At 46.4% G+C, this 21935-nt stretch overlaps 5 protein-coding genes across 5 annotated transcripts; 3 read left to right on the forward strand and 2 right to left on the reverse strand.

The window, feature by feature from the left end:
- The first annotated feature begins 8671 nt into the window (after window positions 1–8671).
- Window positions 8672–8933, forward strand: BDW43DRAFT_270597 (uncharacterized protein). The gene has a single exon (XM_032041346.1). The coding sequence runs from the start codon at window positions 8696–8698 to the stop codon at window positions 8867–8869; it is 174 nt and encodes a 57-aa protein (XP_031902371.1). The 5' UTR covers window positions 8672–8695; the 3' UTR covers window positions 8870–8933.
- Window positions 8934–8983: 50 nt separating this feature from the next.
- BDW43DRAFT_270598 (uncharacterized protein) lies at window positions 8984–9769 on the reverse strand (the record flags this gene model as incomplete). Its single annotated transcript, XM_032041347.1, has 1 exon — window positions 8984–9769. A coding segment is annotated over exon 1 (277 nt), but the record flags the coding sequence as incomplete, so codon positions are not given.
- Window positions 9770–11216: 1447 nt separating this feature from the next.
- On the forward strand, window positions 11217–14431 carry medA (transcriptional regulator medA; the record flags this gene model as incomplete). Its single annotated transcript, XM_032044656.1, has 5 exons — window positions 11217–11230; window positions 11962–12010; window positions 12194–12359; window positions 12443–13926; window positions 13985–14431. 5 exons carry the CDS (start codon window positions 11217–11219, stop codon window positions 14429–14431), a joined length of 2160 nt encoding a protein of 719 aa, XP_031902373.1.
- Window positions 14432–15369: 938 nt separating this feature from the next.
- Window positions 15370–18217, forward strand: trpB (tryptophan synthase TRP5). The gene is made up of 3 exons (XM_032041348.1): window positions 15370–15691; window positions 15765–16068; window positions 16147–18217. Exons 1-3 carry the CDS (start codon window positions 15556–15558, stop codon window positions 17876–17878), a joined length of 2172 nt encoding a protein of 723 aa, XP_031902374.1. The 5' UTR covers window positions 15370–15555; the 3' UTR covers window positions 17879–18217.
- Window positions 18218–18451: 234 nt separating this feature from the next.
- Window positions 18452–21595, reverse strand: BDW43DRAFT_270612 (universal stress protein family domain protein). Its single transcript, XM_032041349.1, has 4 exons — window positions 19836–21595; window positions 19001–19767; window positions 18868–18929; window positions 18452–18815 (listed from the first exon to the last, which is right to left on the reverse strand). The coding sequence occupies exons 1-4, from the start codon at window positions 20893–20895 to the stop codon at window positions 18650–18652; spliced, it is 2055 nt and encodes a 684-aa protein (XP_031902375.1). The 5' UTR covers window positions 20896–21595; the 3' UTR covers window positions 18452–18649.
- Between the last annotated feature and the right edge of the window lie 340 nt (window positions 21596–21935).

The following is a 21935-nucleotide window of genomic DNA, read 5'->3' on the forward strand; positions in this document are numbered from 1 at the left end:
GATGTTCTAAAGATGCGAAGCAGTACTGCAGTTTGTTCATCCATTCGTTTTGCATGTCTCGATTACTATTTTCAGCGTCGGAGTTTGTACCCAATGAGGTCTCGGCTCCAAGGTCTCAGAGTCACTTGGTGAGACATTTTAGATAACATGTTTCTTGTTAATTGAAGGAAGAGATTACCATGTGCCTGTCACCAGTCGCCAGAGAGGTCAAAACGCAGATGGTATGTAATTTCTCATTAGGGTAAATGCAAGATTCGAAGGCCAGTATGACAGTCGCTTCTTTAGGCCAATAGGGCTCTTCGGAAAGGCAACCAGCATGCTATGGATAAACGCCGTACTGAAGTTAGGTATACCATTCCATCTACTATTCACCGAAACTACTACCTGACTTTGAAATACGGAGAGATACTGTGGAGAGAACTTGATATTAGATTAATCAGACTGCTTAAATCAACCATAAAAGCTCTCAAGACGGCGACCCTATCACCTTCGAATCACAGTTCACTGGCCTCATAACAGTATACGGTCTAGAACGTTCAGTTTGCCTAATTGACTTGCGTATTCACATAGACTGGCCGAGAGAGTTCCCCTTATTTGTTGCAAGTTTACAGGGAAGCTATTTTCTGTACCCTGACCTCAATTTTGGTCGGTTCTTAGCCTTCGAATAGCTTCGCTTCTGGGTTTCTAGCGCCACGGCTGACTGGCCTTCCGCTCAACCTATGACAGACCAGATCACATAGTATGACAAGTGACGAGTAGTAGAGAGATAGTACGACTACTCTATTTCACAGAGCTCTGATCGACACCCGGGCACCGTTCCAACACCAGAAAACCCCTTTCGATTACTGAGAAGCGCCAGTTCAGGGATGCTGCCGTGGGGTCATGTCCCGTAGGGTTGGAGAGATAGTACTGGCGCAACCGACCAAGTGAATGCGAGCCACCCCATCCCAGCATACACAGACTAGTGAGTTCAAAAACATAGGACGGTTTATGAAAGGACGACGTCGTGCTCTCATTTACACCCGAGGTATCCAATCTGCAGTGTGCGAGCATCCCACCAGAGCATACGGCTCAATCAGGGCTATGGGCGCCAAAAATATCAGAAACCCAGCCACTCAGAAGTGCGTTCGCGTCGGCAGGCCTGGGATCGTCTCCTAACCGGGCGGTGCTGGCTGAACACTTTTGAGCTGAAATATGGGTCTGTCCGAGGAAAAGCATTTGGTAATATGGCTTAATTGCCTTTCTCTACCAGGTTCGTTGAGTAAGGAACATGAATGGGTTTATTGGAGATGCGCACCGGTAGACGAGTGGCTCTCCTTGCGATCTTTTGACCATTGCTCTGCTGATCAGTGGGCTGACTATGGTTGGTACCGTTGAAAAGCCAGTTTTTTTTTTTGGTGACTCGTTCCACTATCATTGTAACGGTTTCCTCGCGACTAGCGGGTGTAGGATGGGAATGATGTTTCTCTTGTTTTGTGTGGTCATTAGGTTCCGCAGGCAATTCCGACAGTCGTTGCGGACGGTCCCCATGGGTTGACATCTCTCATCCACGGAACAACACCGAGTAGTATTGCTATAAATATATCAACAGGGCAATATGGGAACTTTCAAACTCCTCCAGTTTCTTTTCTTGAACGGTCGATACCAGGGAATTATCTAGATGGTTTAAACGAAAATATTAGCCGAACCATAACTTTCCTAGCGGGTAAGGTACATTGGAGTGTTTTGGGTTTCGGTACCTTTTTCCCACTGTACTAAGAATAGATTTTCGAGGTACCAAGGTAGTAGTGAGAAAGTAAGTAGTCAATATCAATTCGAGTCCGTCCTTATGGAATGTCGTCATAGAATTTTTTTTTTATGTGTCCAAGCACTCAGTCGACGCGTGAGATGCGACCCTTTCAATTCCAGGAATATATATTTAACAGTATGAAGTAGAATGCAGATATCTTTTAGTGTCATGCGTCCAACCTAAAAGGTCAGTGACTCCAGGCTTAGTAAGGACGCTGATGATCATGAACCACATTTAGTCCTTAGGCACCCGATTATTAGAGCTTGGTCTAGAGGTAGAGTAGGTTCCTAACGAGGTAAGAGGAGGGAAATACCTTCTTGTTACGAACGGTATTCATTTCCAGATTCCCGGCGACAGTCTTGGCTCTTCTACACCGGGACACATCACAATGGACCAAATTAACATATGCCTATATCATGCCATGTGGCAGTGGTAAATGATGCGACACTCCACTCACCCCATTACTATAAAGCTGGGACCTGTAACACTTGAGCGTGATCCTTCCAAGTACATAATTAAATAATATACCTAACGTGTAAATATGTATGTATGAAGGCCCCGAAAAGATTTTAGATTAGCCATATAGAAGCATTCCATATTCATCTATTATAACTTAGCGAATCGTGAAAATTACCTTGAACTGCAATGATTCGATAACGGAATCGACCATTAAGATCTGCCAATAATGGCCCAAAGAGCTCAATCGATCAGTTCACCGGCCGTTTTTCACTTACCCGACAGACTAGTAAGAAGTACCAGAGATGAGGAATTGATCATTAACCTAAGTCCCGAACTAAAATAGTTAACCTCAGCTACAAACTTAATTTTTGTTCAATAGTCCATGGGAAAAAAGAGTCTGACCCACCGGTTAAAACGAGCGAGCGCAACGTTCCATCCCGCATTAACCCTCCGAAAATAACTGAAGAGTCTCTCTTAACCGTCGGAGGTTCCATAATAGATCCCGGAAGAGGCATACACTCCTTTTAGAATGTTGTTACCGGTGGTGATCATTTATTGTTGTCGGTATGTATAGAAAAACGTTGAACTACTGTCACTAACAATGTGTATCCAGTGCTAATTAGTATAGTATAGTAGTACCTACGTATATATGTACCCTGCGCGGTACCTGAACTATACTTTTCGCTCGTCGTCGCTAACCGTAGTCTAACCCACCCTAAATCCCCGCCTAGAAAAGAATCTAGATAATATATTCAATAGCTAATAATTAAAAAATTTTCGTCACTTGCACGGAAGGAACACTGGTGAGACATCTGAGGTTTTTCCTAAAGAGATTGAGCGATGATACTTGGACGCGGGTATCGCTTAATTTTCAGGGGTCGAGGTTGGACATCAAAGAGGAATCTACAACATAAGGCAGACTCTCAAGGGGAAAGGGGAAACCTAGTTACCTCTTCTGGTATTTTCTAGGGCGTCAGACTATAGGGCACAAATTGGCACAGGGAGGAAGTTTCAAGGAGTGGTTGAGGCTGGCTGAACTTGCGTCAAGACGCTGAATGGGGAAATCCGATGGTGGTTCGAACCATGGGAATGGATCGCAAAAGAAAAGCACCTATTCCTGCGTTTGTTATAGTAATGTGATCGACAACCTTTTCCCCAGCCCCCAAAACGTGCCGATCAGAACGGCCGGAAGCTGTGGACCATTTTCGCACCATTCAAACTTATATGTTCTTGTGTTTTCTTGGGCCGATGTTAAAATCCAATTGATTCTCCTGGCAGGATCTTGTTTGACAAGCACTTGGCGAACTTAGCCTCTTCCTGCGCCGCAGGAAAGTAACAGCTATGACCCCGTGCGGCATGCAGATGTACCGTATATGTACATAGTTCCGTGGTTCTCGGTAGTGTTCCGTAGGCCTGAAAAAGAAATATCCGAATCTCCGGAGGATAACTTCGGATTACAATTATCATTGTTTTGTCACTAGACTGTTCTCGCCCTAGCGTCGGAGTGTCTAAGTTTCCGATAGGATTTTCCCGAGAATAAAAAAAAAAAAAAAACACCGAAAATAAAGGGGGGACGGCGAGGATCTGGAACTGTGCGGATATATGTAAGGGAGCTTCTCGTTTTATTAACAAGGAGATGTATGATGCAAGGACATCTACATTCTTATAAGGATCGTTCACTTTCTTTCACTGCTGTTCCTCTTGTATCCCACATAAAAATGGATGTCTGTGCTGTATCCCCCCTATCGTAGTATGTCTGGTTGCCTCCTTGATCATCGAGATGCACTTATGCCGATCGGTTAATGTCATGGGACGCTGCATGATCAGGCCAAAAGGATCATCGAGCTCTGTGTAACGATGGTATATTATGTCTATCGTATGTCTATCTTTTGCACCCTACTTCACTACCTTATATGAAGGAATACACTCAAACCCACTCTCCCACCTATCGAGCATTAAAGGGGACCACGAATTTGTACAACTTCAGCCATTATATTTCTCAAGTCGCCCAACATTTGATTTGATTGCACTCGGAAAATCCTCCCCTTGACAAGCACTTTAAATAGCTTCTCAAACTAGAGCAAAAAGATGTACTATGTAATATGTTACACATAGCAATGCCGAATGATTCGGCGTGTGTTTGGCCAGCGAACCCCCCATGACTAGGACAAAGGGAGCTAAGCATGTACAAAATAGTCGTGGACGTTCCTGATCCATTGAATTGGCGTATTCCACCTAACTCCCAGCTCTAACACGGTAGACTTTACCACTAGGTACCTACCATGTGGTCAACCACACCGACCCATATATAATTATGGGGAACTCGGGAGCCCAAATCCCGTTTCGAATCAGGTGTAGTGGCCACCTTACACGCTGGGCTCTTACAAATAACTTTCTCTTATTCAGTTTCTTAAATATTGACATCATGCTTATGAAAGGTTTACTTAAAAGTTGGAACCACCGAAAAATTAAACATACATCTTGGATATGTACAGGTTATCCGGCGTTTGGAGGGGGGAAGTAACTCCATCCAGTAAAGTTCAGGTCCCGTTCACCAGTGAGCATCTCCGGCCTCCATGTACTATCCCCGATACGAGTATCCGATACGGACCGAAGAGCCCACAATCCCCGTTGACCAGGGACTAGCTGATTAGCGCTGGTACCGGGGGTTAGAAGTTAATGGAGAAAGGAAAAAAATAAATAACTTGTTTGAATTTTGTGGCGATGACCTTCGAACTAGTTTTGATTTTTACCGAGCATTCACCGAGTTAGGGTTGTTGCGCCTTTTTCTTAACGTCCGGAGGAGACTACAGACTACGTACCGATATATGTTTTTTAAATCTTAAATCTTAATTTTTTGCTTTACTTTTTATTTTTATTTATTTATTTATTTTTTTACTTGGTACCTTTCGTTCGATCTCTTTTTTCTTTCCGCTTTCGTATAGTAATGTCTTTCGCATTGGATGCTAGCTATGGAGCAGGGGGGTTATAGTGCGTGGTCTATAATCTGATGTTGACAAGCTAACCTAGATCCTAATACACTTGTTGAGCATAGATGATGGGCTTAAGTCAAAGTAATCATTTGCGGCGCTTATCATGAGGTAGTGTCTATCAACCTAAACCGATCATTACATATGTACCCTATCATCGGGGCGCATCCGATTTGGAGCCAAGCACTTGAAGAGATTGCTGATCAGGGTTGGAAGGAGAGGGTCCCCACAACACAACTGATAATCTAACCCTAACCATGCTTGTTCAGCCGAGGAGTATCACTATGAAGGAACGAAACGGCTTTTCCTAAACGTGCTTGCTATTATCGCATGGCCCCTATTTCCCACAGGACATGGAAAATCAAGCACAGGTACGGATGAAAGTTAAAACTATATACCAGAATCCTGTACATAATATTAGGGCTCGGCGTTCTCCGGATCCGAAAATGTGGTACCTGGAAGGACTATCTATATTCTATATTATACTACTGGATCAGATTGTCCTATCGATTTACCTAACTTTAGCCAAGTAATTCAGTTAGTTAGGGAGCTTTTTTGCTTTGTCATCGGAACTTGTATAACTAAGGGTTTTTGGACGACTAATCGAAAGTTCCTTGGATTTGGTTTAGTTTAGATTGTGCTTGGAGGATGATCACTATCCGAGAGGACGGGGTGGTGATCTGCGCATTTTCCTTCTTAATTCCTTTGGTAATTTGAGTTTTGACTGTCACTGTCAATGTGACCTCATCGGAAACTGGTGGGACATCTTTTGGTTTATCTTTTCCTTTGCCCTGATGGTATTTTTTTTTTGGGCCCGTGCTAGTACTAGTAGATGGTAGTTATACGGAATAGAGGTTGAATCGTTGTTCGCGACATGACCTCATGATCTTACTTTGCCCTACCGAGTCCCTGGGTCGGGTAACCGCATACTAAGGTGACGATGAAATAAACATTCACTGTTACTTTAAAAAGGGACTGGAAGCGGGGGAATCGTATGAATAGAAACAAAAATAAGAACCATGAAGAAAGGCTTAAGCAAGCGGCTGAGGTGGATTTTCCTTGTCACTCGATGGGCGGTAAGACGAGGGAATCAAATCCTCAACAACTCAGCTATGGCCAACGCTGACTCGTCGTTGAGTTAGGGTGACAGTGCAGAGTAACCTCCGCCGCTACTACCCATGTCTACTACCTTCCTTCACAGTTCTCCGGAGAAGGGAGAAAGTCTTGTGCATCCCCATCGTGCCACCTCCGGACTACAGGCAACAAATCACAATCTGGCTGGGGAAACGGAGGATTCGAAAACCAGCAGGTGTCAGTGGGGTGGTCCCACATATGGTGCACCTTCTGTAGCCAATGAGAACATCAGTACCCTTGCATGGCTCGAAGACCAATGCGAGGCTTGCTATGTTTAGCATCTTAGATCTGCCGCTAGCCTCGATCAGGTCTTATGATTGAAACTCGAAAGTTGAAAGGATGGATGTTGCTTGTTGGAGCCGACTAAAATTGTACAGAGCTAGGTTCATGATGATAATGTCCTTTTTTTCCTTCTTGTTGGTCCCGTCAATCGTCCCGTCAATCACAACCTACTAATCGATCTAACCTCATTTTGGAATGAGAGCAGGAATTCAGGTCCATGGGAGTCCCGTGATTATGTACTCCGTACTAAAGTATGTATTAGCCTTTCCATCGTATCGCTCAGGCAGCGATCTATTTTCAGGCATCCAACCTTTCTATTTTCTCTCTCCCGTAATAATGGATCTGCTTCTCAACAGAGCCGCCGCCACAGCGTGGGCTGACTGTAGTGTAAGACGACACCGCAGGACATGCGAATCCTCAACCTGGCTAGTCGTGACCTTGATACTCGTGTTCGAACTGGCAGGGTCCAACTCGATAGTGGAATAAACTTTCTTCCCAGGTGACTGTGGAGATATTCTTAGAGATGCTGCGATGATTGGTCTACGGCCAAGGTATCAAGAAGTATCCTAGGTACATAGTTAAGCAAAGACAAGTCAATCTTGGATAGCTTTCTTCTTGAGCGGGTGTATCTAGGTATTACCAGACCCAAATTCCTTGGGCTGTAGGTGGGGTAGTAAAAAAAGAGGAAAAAGAAAATGGAAACAAAGAAACGGAAAACGGTAGTAAGTTGCTTTGATGGTACTCTGTATGTACTTGATAGGCAGCTACCGCGGTGTTTGAAAAATACCCTCCGGCTGTTTGGCGTTGAGTGGCTCTATGAATCGATGGGTACGATTTGATTCGTCAGAACAGAATAATCCCTCTGCGGAAGTACTAAGGCTTCTCTTCCTCCATCGGGAGTCGGCCATCGACGGTATGTCCTCGACAGATAGTCTGAATAGTATGGAGTTATCTCCGAGAGCCGGGACGGAGCATACCAAACAAGGTAAAGACTGAGGACAAGGGCGAAATGTCGGATTAACTCCCTTTGGAATCTTCTGCCCCAGGCTCCAAAATTAAGAAACTCCCAATAGGAGAAGGTTTCGAGGTTTCCAAGTTGGCACCTGGGGGACCGAAGATAGGGTTGCCCGATGTGGAAAGGGGCATAGTAGGTGGGGTGGGGAGCCATCCTCTAGAAAGCTAATAATATGCCATGGTTATTGACGGTTAGGGTTGATTGATTCTTTCCCTACTGTCTTTAATTTTTATGTGTTTTATGAATATTCTTATTCAATTAATTTTCCTTCTCCTCCACCCTATTGTGGCTGCCGTTGTATATAGTCCTCATAGGGCGTAGGGTATACGAGTCTAACGCACCTAACTTTCTATTCTTCTACTAGTATCTATGCTTCATCTATACTAAACCAAGTACGCAGCAGTCATCACATCTCCGTGCCTCCTTAGGTTCGATCATAACATAAACTGATTGGAAGAGAATTACTTAGTGGGCCTTTGTGAATAATGTATACCTAGACATCTCCTAACCTGATCGGTACATAGTGCAGAAAGAAGAAAAGAAACCGAATGGAAGGGTAGAGGATGAGAAGACAGAAAAAGAGGCGGTGCAAACCTGATGCCGGCACGATATCCATCGTAGCTCCCGTCGAGTACCGGCTTCGTCATTAAATTGAGGACATTTCAGATTTTATGATTAGTAGTTAACTAGATGAAAAAAGGCCAAAAAGATCATAGAAGAAAATAAGACAGAAGTAAAAAAAGTAAAAAGAATTTATAAAAAAAAATGAAAAGGAAGGAAACAATATCCTACACTCTGGATACGACTTCGACTCATCATCTTATCTTCTGACAACGTACATAATGGGGGAAATAAACGAAAGCCACCAGTCATGGGAAGACCAGAAGTATCATCACAGTCCCGTAGATTTTCTAAGTTAATCGAAATCCTTCTGTATTGGAAAGCAAATCCAATAACTAAACGGATCCGAAAGTTCTCCCCATGACCCTTTCATCCACTTCCCCTTCTGCAGCCCTGACTGATCCCATGCTTTCTCTCCCTCTGGGTGGATCCACAGGCTCAAGGCGGCGGCGTGGACCGACCAAATGGTGTCTGCTGCTATTCTTTGCTAGCACCCTTGCTAGTTGGCTTCTGATTTGGGTATTGAAGGTTTCCCTTCGAATCATATTTCCATTTGTTATTATTTTAGACCTAAGCTAACCTGCCTTCAGCAAGAACACCCCCTCCACCTCTCTCTATTTTTTCCCTCCCTTCACCTCCCTTTTTTTTTTTTTTTTTTTTTTTTTTTTTTTTTTTCTTTTTTTTTTTTTTTTTTTTTTTTTTATTTTTTTTTATTTCAACGGTATCGTTTTTCTACCTTCTCTTCCGAGGCCCAACTCTCTACCTTCTGTCCTGATGGATACACGGTACCCATAAGTCCTACTAGACTTAATCGTCCCGAACCACAAATTTGAGGAATGGCGGTTGAAAGCGATCCTTAGAAAGGGTTTAAAAAAGAATATGTAGAGTTTATTCTATTTTATTTTTTGATTCTTTTCCCTCTTAATAAAGAGGGGAAAAAAGAAAAATAAAGTACAAAATAAAATAAGCCATGAGGTCACACTTTCCTTCCACTCGTACTCTGTGGAGCTCCTAAAGAAAGCGGACAGCGCGGAAAGTTCGTCGAAGGATGTTATGGATACGGACCATTCTCCCTCTTCCTCTCCATGGACGGACTGGTAACGGTTCAGCTGTGTGTGGAGGAGGACTAGGGACCTTTTTCGACAGGAGCAAAATCCAACAATAGTAATACCCATCAATCAGACAAGAATAACTAAACCAGTGATCGGCTCCGGGTCCTGCTCCATAAATACATCCTCCGTTACTATACGGAAATACATATGGATTTCTGGTTTAGCATTGGTAATAATAATAATTATCAGAAGAAGAATAATAAACAATTAAGAGATGGATATTAAAATTCAAAAAATAAATATAAGATAAAATCAACTCAAATAATAGTACCGGTAATTATAACAACCCATCTTTCATAACCTAAGATATTAAAGGATCTAAAAAAAAGAAAAATATGGAAGCAAGAGCTTTTGGGGTACTGAAAATAAAACAGAATAAAAATCTTCTTTTTTCTCTATATAAATCGTACTATGTGGTAAAAATCGCAGGATTTATTAATAAGGTCATAAATCACCATCGAATAAAATCCCAGCGTGCATTCAAAATCCCTGGGTGTCAATTCTTCTACTACTTGCCTTTACTTTCCAATACTTTACCAACCTCATCTTCAAGCCCCAGTATTACTTGACTTTTACTGTTTTCCTTTGACCAGCCTATAACCTTCTGTCGCCCTCTTACTTTGCATCCCCGCCACACTAAGGAGCATCCTTCCTGTGCCCTTTAACCACCCCATCCCTCGGCCTTAGTGCTAAAAGGGAAAAAAGAAAAAGGAAAAAATTAATATCTCTCTCGTCATCTTGTACTGGTCCCTTGTCTTTTCTTTTTTTAAACCCTTTAAACTTCTCACACTCCTCCCCCGTTTTTTATTACTTACTTTACCCTTCCCCTCCCCCTCTTGGGTTTCCTGTTATGGCACCTTGAAAGTATTCGACGATTTCACTTACTTTCGTTTTATACACTCGCTCATCACATTACACTCGCTTTGTGTCTGTTTTTGAAACAATATAACGTTCGCTACGTTGATTGATGAGGAAGAAGGAATAATAAAAAACACAAGTAGGTATTATAATACAACATCGCGGAAGAACACAAGGGAAAGGAACAGTGAAGAAGAAGAAAGAAGCAAAGACATCAAGATCAAATCACAAAGGAAAGAACGCAAGTGGGTGTGTTTGACACTTGAAATTATATACTCTTTGATCATCGCGGGATATTGCACTCGTTCATCGTCCGACGACTTTCGTTTCGCCCCCAGTTGCTGCCTGCAAACCCGACAACTTATTGTTCTTGGCGTCTCATTTCGACAAGACAGAAAGGAATTTTGTCTGGGAGTATTGACTTTGATTGATTAACGGAAAGCCTTTATTTTTTATACGGTGCGCACTATTCAACTGCCGTTTGTCGGGTCTCAGAAGACACCCAAGCTGTAGAGAGAGGACCCGCAAAGTCGTTTGTACTGCGGGAAGGACATCAAGATCGTCAAGTTGTGTCCCCAGTCAACGAGTCCCCTCCGTCGTTTTACTCTCTTATCCAGGCCCTTTGTTCGGTCTCGATTCGTCCTGAGGGTGGGCCTCCAGCCGGTCAACTACCAATATCCGTGCCATTTCGATCTGGGCCTACTGCATCGTGAATCATTGTCTCGGTTGAGGATACCACTTGATTACGAAACATCAGCAAAGTTCCCAACAGAGCGCCTCGAAAATCTTAAGGGCTTTGAATTTGCTGGAGGGCTTAATCACTTAAGGTTAGTTTAATTATCCCCTTTGCCACTGATACTATGGTGCCTTGCATCCGTCCCCTTCCCTTTGGGCTCCTTGCTTCTCCCAGGTCGTGCCCTTGGAGCACAAGGGCCCTCAGAAAGTTAGGGCCCATGATGGGGTTTCCCAGGTGCTTGTCATTTCCCGAGTGGCCTTGGTCACCTAGTCTCGCATGTTTGTTATTGACATTTTTATGGCGTAGGCTATTTCGTCAGACATTTCGTGACGGTGGACTTTGCATAATAGCTTCCCGCTAGCCTCAGTAGCGGATCTGATTTCTTTATTACTCTTGGTTAGTCCTGCTAGCTTATGCAGCAAGCCGATTCCTTTTGACATCTAGGAGGTTCGTACTCATTAGCTGGATAGTTCGTGGCTCCAGTTGTCTTTCAATTCGCTTGGTCTAGTCGACCCTGGAATTTCGAAGTTTCGCTTGCTAGAGGGAGAAAGAGATTAAAACCTTTCCTGTCTCTGTTCTTGCCGACTTCCTACGACTCACTCGCTTGAGACCGGCCTGCGGAAATCGGTCGTTGTCCCGCCAGCCTGGCCCGTACTTCGAATTATCCACGTCCAGATCAAATGCAAACCGGCTCCCTATAGGTGGCTTCTGAAGCAGTCTTTGCTAGCGTGGCTTATCTCTAGCTCTCGTACTGCAGCCATCCTGCCCCGGTTTCACTCTCCGTCACTGGATGCTAGTCGTTGATTTGAAGTCCGTTGTTGCGCATCCCCTGTCGAGCCTGACAGCCGCTTCGTGTCGTCACTCGTTTTGTTTCGGAGAGCAATTTAGCACTCTCCACCCTTCTATCGTTTCCCCCGTTAAATTCGCTGTCATTCGCTTCTCTAAGCGGTTGTGTTTCGTTGCAGTACCTGCAACACCTTCAAGCTGGCTTACTCGAAGGCACACGGTGTTTTGGTACGTCGAGATACCTGGTCCTTTCTCTCTTTTTGCTGCCCAATCGACTCCCCTTACACCCTCTTGGGAGGGTTTTTTTGCCCTGTTTAAGAATCTTGGTTCAAATCCTGTCTCGCCAGAGACTTCCAGCTTTCCCTGCTCTCTCGAAAATATTGTTCTTCTATTAACGTCATCGCCTCATAGTTCGACCCTGAATTTCAAACCCCGTTGATTCTAGACGAATCCTTAGATTTTTCAGACACTGAAGAGTCGCGGTTTATCGGTGCACTTTCAGACGGCCTGTTGGCCAAGTCTGTACCTATCCTGTCTATGTCTACTCTTCAGAAGCCTCCGCAGGCGGCCTTGCTTGGTAAGTTTCATCGGGAATGGCGACGAGGAGAAACCTGGTGACGCCACATATCTTGTTTGTGTCAAAATACTGAGTATATGTAGATTACGAATCTGCTCGGTCCGTACAAGATGGTGCCTCCTATTCCAGTTTCGGTCAGGCCCCATACGTAACAACCACACCAATGGTGCCCTCACCCATGGCCGACCATGCAAGTCAGATATCTGACTGTGTCCCATACATGAGCAATCAAGAATATGCTAGCTCTTACGAGGACAGCCGGTCACCCATGTTGGGCAGTGAATCACGTCAATTACCGGAGGTTATTTCTTACTCTCCCCAAAGAGGATCCGAAGGGACCAGAGTCTTCGTGCAAATTCAGTCCCCGTACGATCTTCACACTTCGTCGTATGCAACTCTTTACCTAGTGTTTGGCTCGAAGAAGTGCGAATGCGTCCCGCATTTTCTGGGATTCCAGGGCTCTCTGTTTCAGTATGCCCTCTCCGTGGATACCCCTCCATTTATTTCAACAGGCTCGCCGTCCTTCGCCGTGCCCCTGCAAGTCGCTATGAATGGTCAAAACGAGTGTCATTCTACTACCCTTCAAGTTGGTGTATATACCTACGAAAACGCGTCTCACCCGTCCCCGTCAGACGAGTCCCGCAAGAGGAGAATTGCAACATTCCCCGAGGAACCGAGGACTACGAAGAGGACGACTGGGCTGCCGATCCAGGCCAAAGAGCAGCCACCAGCGTATTCTTATTCCCCGTATCTGCAATCTTTGCCTGCGATGAATGGCTTTGTCACTCCGTATCACCCGACATCTTCGCCCAGGGTTGCCCCAGCGCAATATTCGACCGTGTCGGCAACATCACAGTCAAACATCCGTGCACCCTCGCCCCTCGCTCCTTCATGGAGTCCATCATACGTAACTGTCCACGGAGACTCTAGAGCTCCCGGATTTGCCTATGCTCACAGCCTCCGCCAGCAAAAGCCAAACTCTCCCGCGCGGCTCACGAATCCAACGCTTATCCGCACCTCCACATTACAACAGTCCAGCGGTCTTAGCCACCACCACCACACTCAGTCCTTCAATCCCTATGCCATGTATCCATCCAAGGCTGTTTTGAAGCTCAATGGAAGCCTGGATACCATGACGGAAAGCTGGACTAAAGAGGAACGTGACGCTAAACGTCGTCTGGTACAATTCACTCGTATGCAAAGTGGTAGCACCATCCATGCGGATTTCAACCCCGTGGCTCCTGAGGACCGTTCCCCAAACAGTATTTGCATCAGTTGCATCTACTGGGATGGTAAAGACGAATGCTTCATCACTAGTGTTGATACTATCTACCTCCTGGAGTCGCTTGTCGGAGTTAGGTTCACCGTGGAAGAAAAGAACCGTATTCGAAGGAATCTGGAAGGGTTCCGGCCACTTACTGTATCGAAAGCAAAAGCGGATAGCGAGGATTTCTTCAAGGTGATTATGGGCTTCCCAGCCCCGAAGCCACGCAATATCGAGAAGGACGTGAAGGTTTTTCCATGGCGGATTCTCGGCCATGCGCTGAAAAAGATCATTGGTAAATATGTAAGTGTTTAGCTTGTCCTACTCTCTCAACACTGTTGCTGACGTTCATGAGTTACAGTCTGCAAGCTACTCTTCGACTGCTGGGGCACTTCCTACCCCCATCAGCTCAACTTACACGAGCAACGGAGCTGCGTCAGACTCTGGCACTGAACCTCCGAACGCGGCATCGCCACAGTCTGTCTCAGACACTGGCCCTTCCACTACCTATGGTCACCATGTTGCAGCTCCAGCTTACTCCCCTTCAGCAAATCACTCTGGGCCTCCCATGACCGGTGTCCCCGAGCTCCGAGCTGTGTTACCTGCAGTCAGCCAACCATATCATCCCGTGGCTGCCCCGTACTCCTACCCGGCCGTTTGCCAACAGCAGAGCCATCTTGGTCTCAATGCACCTGTTAGTAGGACTTGGGAGATCAACCCTCTCATCAACGCTCCTGGCACAAGCGGGGCCCCTACCTATAACTACTTGACCCCGTTGTCATACTCCGTTCCAGACCCATCTCATTAATATGGGACCTTTTAATACGTTGTCGCCTTTTCAATCGCATTGCACGGTGTTCTTGGGTTTTCGCATCTGTTCTTTCTGATATACCTTCTCGTCATTCCTTTTTGAAGCCATGGTGCCGGGTCAACAACCATATCTTACGTGTTGGGACCATTTTTGATTTGGCTATAGCGTTTTTTGTTTGATGGTCACTCGCATGATCTGATGTCTCTCCTTTCCAACCTACTTCATGTCTTGATGCCCTGCTTTTTTTTTCGCCATTATAAACTTGTTGACATGACGCATTTTAGACGATCAGTTGTCCGTTCCCTCCAGCATTTGCATTTATATGGGCATTGAGATTTCGCTCCTTTTCGGAAGTTGTATAATTATTTGGCATAGCATGGCGCTGCTGTCGTTCCTTTTGGTCTCGCAGGTCTAGGTTATTTGGGATTTTTGTCGATGGGATAGCCAAGGAAAAGTGTGAAATGTGTTTTCGTTTGGATTTCTGACGCTCTGTGTTTCACCTGCGAACAGAGGCGGATTTTGTGTTCTTTTTCCTATTTTCTTTCTTGGGGGTCCTTGTTTGAGATCCAACTATATATGCATAGCTTTTGGCGTCTGTGAATACTGTTATCTCCTGCTTGATTGATTCCATTCAACCACTTCTGTGTTACTGATTGATTTGAGAATGGTATTTTTAATAGTATAGTGGATAGTATTGAGATCCAAGCCACTTTAATAATAGTTTCGAATGTGTTTTCCTTGTCAGTCTTGGTGATCTCTCTCCTTGTTCAGCATCAAGCCCTAATGCCGCAAAGTCCGATACAACAGTATTCGTATTGTCATGAAAGAAGAGAATTCCTCTTATCTTATCGCCACATCACCTGACTCGGCGGGACATCGGCGTCTAGGAAGGCAAATTATACAAGGGCGAGACTATTGTGAGTCAAAAACGCAGTGCGACTCTTCGCTGACCGGGACTACAATTCCTTCTCTCCCAATCCATCCCAACCCTTTAATTCCCTCCACCCCCTCTTGACCGACTGAATTGACACCCCGGGGATCCACTCTATTTTCTTTTTTTCCCGTCCTTAAAACCACCCGCATTCCCTATTAGACCCCTCCCCGCATTCACTACCGACATCATGGAACATATCAAGAAGACGTTTGCCAAGGCTAAAGAGGAGAAGCGCGCCGCTCTCGTGGCGTACATCACTGCAGGATACCCGACCATAGATGAGACTGTGGATATCCTTCTTGGTTTGGAGAATGGAGGCGCCGGTACGTGACAGCTTGCCCATACCCCGCCACCCATTAGAACGCGTTCACTAACGCAATGGGACGAACATTATAGACATTATTGAAATGGGTGTACCATTCACTGACCCCATTGCGGATGGTCCCACCATCCAGACCGCTAACACTAAAGCATTGGAGAACGGCGTCACAGTTACAACGGTGCTTGAGATGGTCCGGGAGGCCCGCCGCAGAGGCCTCCAAGCACCCATCCTTTTGATGGGTTATTATAACCCGATGATGCGGTATGGTGAGGAGCGTATGCTCAAGGACTGTAAGGAGGCGGGTGTCAATGGTTTCATCATGGTCGATTTGCCCCCGGAGGAGGCTGTTCGTTTCAGAGAGCATTGCACGAGCAATGGGTGAGTGGATAACCTCATGCTATAATTATCTACTTGTTCCAGGTAGTTTGAACGGCAATGTGCTGATATGCTATATAGTCTGTCTTATGTTCCCCTTATTGCGCCTGCGACTTCGGAGTCCCGTATGAAGCTCCTATGCAAGATCGCCGACTCTTTCATTTATGTCGTCTCAAGAATGGGTGTTACCGGTGCCACCGGAAAGCTCAGCGCCAACCTGCCTGAGCTTTTGTCTCGTGTTCACAACTGGTCCGGAAATGTGCCTGCCGCACTAGGATTCGGTGTTAGCACACGTGAACATTTCCTGACCGTGCAGGATATTGCCGAGGGTTGTGTTATTGGTAGCCAGATCATCACAGTCTTGGGTCAAGCGCCTGCTGGTCAGGCCGCCAAGCATGCCGAGGAGTACCTCTCCAGTGTTACCGGTCGTAAACTCGAGAGAGACGCTCAAGGTGCGGTTATACGTCAGGTCAATGTATTAGAGTTTGTGGAAAAGAACCAGGAACCCGCCATTTCACAACCCACGGCAGTTGTTACGGATGTTGATGCCCCTTCGGGCCCTGGATTGGCTGATCAGCTTGATGCTCTGAATGGTACTGGAAACCCTGCTGCGCAACCGCAGCGTTTTGGTGAGTTCGGTGGACAGTATGTTCCCGAATCCCTCATGGACTGCTTGGCCGAGTTGGAACGAGGATTTTCGGAAGCTTTGAACGATCCTAAGTTCTGGGAGGAGTACCGTTCCTACTACCCATACATGGGTAGACCTAGCAGTCTCCACCTTGCGAACCGCCTCACGGAGCATGTTGGAGGCGCAAACATCTGGTTGAAGCGCGAAGATCTCAACCACACCGGAAGTCACAAGATCAACAACGCATTAGGCCAGATTCTCCTCGCCCGGAGACTGGGTAAGAAGAGAATTATCGCTGAAACAGGCGCTGGTCAGCACGGTGTCGCTACTGCGACCGTCTGTGCTAAGTTCGGCATGGAGTGTGTGGTTTACATGGGTGCAGAAGATGTTCGTCGTCAAGCCTTGAATGTTTTCCGTATGAAGCTCCTTGGTGCCTCTGTGGTGGCTGTTGATGCTGGAAGTCGGACTTTGCGTGATGCCGTGAACGAGGCCCTTCGTGCCTGGGTTGTTGACTTGGATACCACCCACTACATTATCGGCTCTGCCATTGGACCTCACCCCTACCCTCTCATTGTACGCACTTTCCAGTCCGTCATTGGTGACGAGACTAAGCAACAAATGATGGAGCAAATCGGAAAGCTGCCCGATGCAGTTGTCGCTTGTGTTGGTGGTGGCAGCAACGCCGTCGGCATGTTCTACCCCTTCTCTAAGGACACCAGCGTCAAACTCCTCGGTGTTGAAGCTGGTGGCGACGGTGTCGAGACTGAAAGACACTCCGCCACTCTGTCCGGTGGCAGCAAGGGTGTGTTGCACGGAGTTCGTACTTACGTTCTGCAAAACGAGCACGGTCAAATTTCCGAGACTCACTCCATCTCCGCCGGTCTCGACTACCCGGGCGTCGGCCCCGAACTCAGTAACTGGAAGGATAGCGACCGTGCCCAGTTCATCGCCGCGACCGACGCTCAAGCCCTCGCCGGTTTCCGCGCTCTCTCCCAATTCGAAGGTATTATCCCCGCCCTGGAATCCTCGCACGCCATTCACGGCGCCATTGAACTGGCCAAGACCATGAAGAAGGGCGAGAACATCGTCCTCAACCTCAGCGGTAGAGGTGACAAGGATGTCCAGAGTGTTGCCGATGAGCTTCCCCGTCTCGGCCCTAAGATCGGCTGGGATCTGCGCTTTTAAACGCATAACAAGCGAAAAATTTAAAACACATATCTACTCTTAGACATTTCGGCTTCGCATGACAAGCCCTACGGTTGACTGGCTCGATAGACGTTCGTCGATGAGTGATAAAATAAGAGAAAAAGTTAAAAGTTTCATTCTGCGTTTGTTTTATGACGTCTATCGTAATTCGTTGTATTAAGGTCTGGTTTGGATATCCATCGTTGGCAGGTGTTTAGATTCTTTTCTTTCTTATTCCTATCGCTTCTTCTCGCCCTAATAGATCGGTAGTAGTAGTAGTAGTAGTAGTTGTTAATTTCTTACCTACTATTAAGCCATGGCTGCAGCGTTCCTGATTCCTGATCACCCGGAGGACGAAAGGAGAGGGTGAGGGAAAGAAAGAGTAGCTCCAGAGTATGACATATTCAAGACTATACAACTCTTACTCCTTCCTATTATCCATAGGAGCTCCGTGTAATGATGAATGTTATGTCGATTGTGACTCAATTCATGGAATATGGAAATGCTGCATATAATTCAAAAAAAAAAAAAAAAAAAAAAAAAAAAAAAAAAAAAAAAAAAAAAAAAAAAAAAAAAAAAAAAAAAAAAAAAAAGGAACCATGACGAAATAATGAAAATAAAACGAAACAAGAGGCAAAACAAGGCATCTTCGTCCATCATGGCCACCATAATTCATAATCATACATTAGAGAATTGAAGATAAGTGCGCCGTATGGCTAGAAACCGTCAAACTATCCGAGATGATGCAAACGCCAGAAATAAGTAGTTAACCTAATCCACCTTGGCCATGGCAAGCTTCTTTGGTGTAGACAAATTATTCGACAGACGGATGTTCGTCTTTTTGGTCTTGGTTTGTTTCTTTAGCTTCCTCCGAGCCACCATGACGGGGACCGAGGAATGCATGACCAGGTAGTTGGAGAATGACCCGAGGAGTACACTGCAATTCATTAGCTATTGTAGATACTTAATCCACACACAAGAAGGCTTACCCTTTGAGTGCGCTCCGGCCCCTAGCACCGACAATAACAAGCGTTGGCTCGAGCCCATCAATCTAGAAGAATAAATAGAATATCAGTCATCTCAAGTCTCAATAGTAGAGAGCAACACAGTTATATCACGTACAGCTTCGGTAATCATATGTTTAGGGCTCTTGCAATGAATCACCTCAACGGCAACTCGTACTTGCAACAACGTCTTTCTCAGGAGACGGACACATGTTTGGGAGATGGCCTCAACCGCATGGACGCGTTCAGACTCCGCCTTAGTCATCCCTCTCGAGTCGACAGAGCCGGGCTTGCTATCTGTTCCCGACCCAAGGCGACTCAAAAGCGCGCGGGACAAGTTGGTAGACGAATCGTTCTGCGAAATCTGCACCGTCTCTTCGGTCTGCGACCCGATAACAGCTGCAGCGTCCTGCATGGCTTTGGCTCCCTCACCGATCTGAACGGAGGTTGGCGCACCAGTCTCTTCGTGAATAGCACAGACAGCAAACATCGTGTCGCCGTCTCGAAGGATCGTGCCAATGGTCCATTCCAAGGCATACACGGATTCTTCACTCAGATCCGTAGTTACCAAATATTTACGCTGCCGGCGCCGACCACCTTCGGTTTGTTCCGACAGACTTGTATAGTCGCCACGGATAATGGTTCTGATCGATCTATTATGGACTGAACTATCAATTGAGGACATTTGGATGCCGAGTTTCTGAGCGCGTTTGATGTCGGACAGCTCTGCCTCATCTTCAGAACCAAAGGGGGTGTTTGCGGCCGAAGCAGTGTCGAAGCTTGTCCGGGGATGGACTTCGGGTTTCTTGGGAATCGGGCCCTGTTTCGCCGAATGGATATACTCTGATTTGTCCGATTTGTCATCAGGGCTCTCCCCCGACGTCTCTGGGGCCATGTTAGTCGTCATAAAGAAGCAGAGAGGTGAATAAGAGAAATAATAAAAAAGTACATACCCTCTTTTGAATCAGCCTTTGAAGCACTCGCCCCATCATTTCCGATCGGAGTGGCACGGTCTGAGTTTTTCTTGCGCCCACGCTCAGAACTAACCTCATCATCGCTTGTGGAGTCATCGACTTCTTCTTCACTACTTTCGATCAAGTTGTTTTCGCTGTCATATACGTCTTTCTCCAATCGTTCATCTCCAGCCGGCGGCGAACGCACATCGTCGTCAGATGGCTGGAGGCGAGCTGCCGGCCTAAGGGGCTGCGGTTTACTACTGCTTTCCGTCTCCGTCGGCTTCGGTTTTTCTGCAGCCGGAGTCGGCTTTACCGGCTGGGCCGCCGGACTCCGAGAGCTCGGGCTGAGCCAGCGATTCTTTGGGGACAATCGTGAGTCCAACGAGGTCCCGCGCGATGAACTGTTCCGTGATGAGGTCCTCCCTCTCGTAAAACTCGGCAACCCGACCCGTAAATCCAAACCGGACATCACCGCTGCCATGGCATTCCTGCCCTGCAGGGCCTTGGTCGGCGGTTTTTCCTGTGCCTGGCTCGCACGCCGTTGAGAGAGGACGCTTGGCGGCATCGTGACCGAATCGTCCCAGCGGATGCTCGGCCGGGGTCTATTATTATTATTGTTGTTGTTGTTGTCTTTGCTGACCGAAAGCGGATCGCTGGATCTGCGGGGAGCGTCCTCGGAATCAGCGGGAGGTTTCTTCTGCGGGATTGGGGGCGGAGCCACGGCCGAAGTTGTGCGCCGCGGGGTGGAAGGTTTTTTTGTTGGAGGGGTGGCAGGACTAGGTGTCGTAACAAGGGGTTCATGCCAGCTGCGTCGTGCGGAAGGGGGAGTCACACCGACGCCAATGCCGGCGATGGACCCGTGCCGCGGAGGCAGAGTCCCGGGAGATGGAGTAATATCCAGCAGGCTCCGCGCCGGGGCCGACGGGGTTGATCTGTGATTCCGTCGCGAGCTTGCACCGCTGCGGCCTCCGAATTCCTGAACCAGCTCACGGCGCTCTTCTTCGAGGGCAGTTTCCAGTGACATTGCGGCGGGCTTTCTATCGTAGTAGTGCTGCATCGTAGGTGGCGCCGCCTGCGGCGGTAGATAAGCTGTGGAGAACCGAGTCGTACCAGAGGCAAGATGCTGACCAAACAGCTGAGGAATGTGGAGATCCACCACCTAATGACGATTTTAGCTCGGGTCTGGACGGGCACTTCCGCTTTCAGCTGTTTGGTCGTTGTAAGTATAGCTTAGGACGATCAACCATAAAAAACAACTCTTTGGGGGGGGGGAAATAAAGAAGAAGAAAGTCCGTCGTCTTTTAAGTAAAAAGAAACTGAACGACTGCTCTTCCACGAGTAGGCAGCCGTGTCAATCACAGTCGATCTTCCACTAGTTTCACTGCCAAGAAGAGGAGACTCGTTTGGCTTGAATCACAATTACCCTTGGAGCTTGAGGGTTTTGTTTTGGCCTTTTGAGGGGTGAAAGGAGGAGGAATCTGGTGAGTTGGACCGACGACGATTGGTGCCCAGGAAGTCGAAGGATTATAATCGATTATTATTGGGTGTGGTTAAGCTCTCAACTTTGTTCTGCAAGGGACCCTTTTTTACTGTAAGCCGCGGCAAGAGCTCTGAAGTCCTTCACACTGAATCCACTTTCACGAAGATCGAGACTTCAAGACTGATCAATCAGCCCACCAGAAGGTAAGAGAAATACAAACAAAAGAAAAGGAAGTAAAGTGGAGGAAAAGATATTCTTTTGAAAGTGTGAAAAAAAAAAAAAGAAAAGAGAGAGAAAGAAAGAAACGAAAAGAAAAGAAAAAAGGGTCCAAAACTAAAACTCACTCACCAAGAGCTCGGGCATTTATGGCGGGGCAAACATACAGAGAGAGAGAGGGAGGGATTTGGTCTGAGAAAACGAAAAAAAAGGTTGGCTGAGCTCTGTGTCACTTTCCAATCCCTTGCGTCCATCATAAGAATGCCGTGACACAGTCAGAACATTGTAGCCTAATCAGCTCCAGTTAATCCATAAGGAATATATCCAGGCATGATGTTACGATTGGTATCAATACACAAAAAAAGAAAGAGTTGTTATTCATTAATATCGTCTCTATGACA

Source organism: Aspergillus alliaceus, assembly GCF_009176365.1.
Source record: "Aspergillus alliaceus strain CBS 536.65 unplaced genomic scaffold BDW43scaffold_12, whole genome shotgun sequence".
Lineage (NCBI taxonomy): Eukaryota > Fungi > Ascomycota > Eurotiomycetes > Eurotiales > Aspergillaceae > Aspergillus > Aspergillus alliaceus.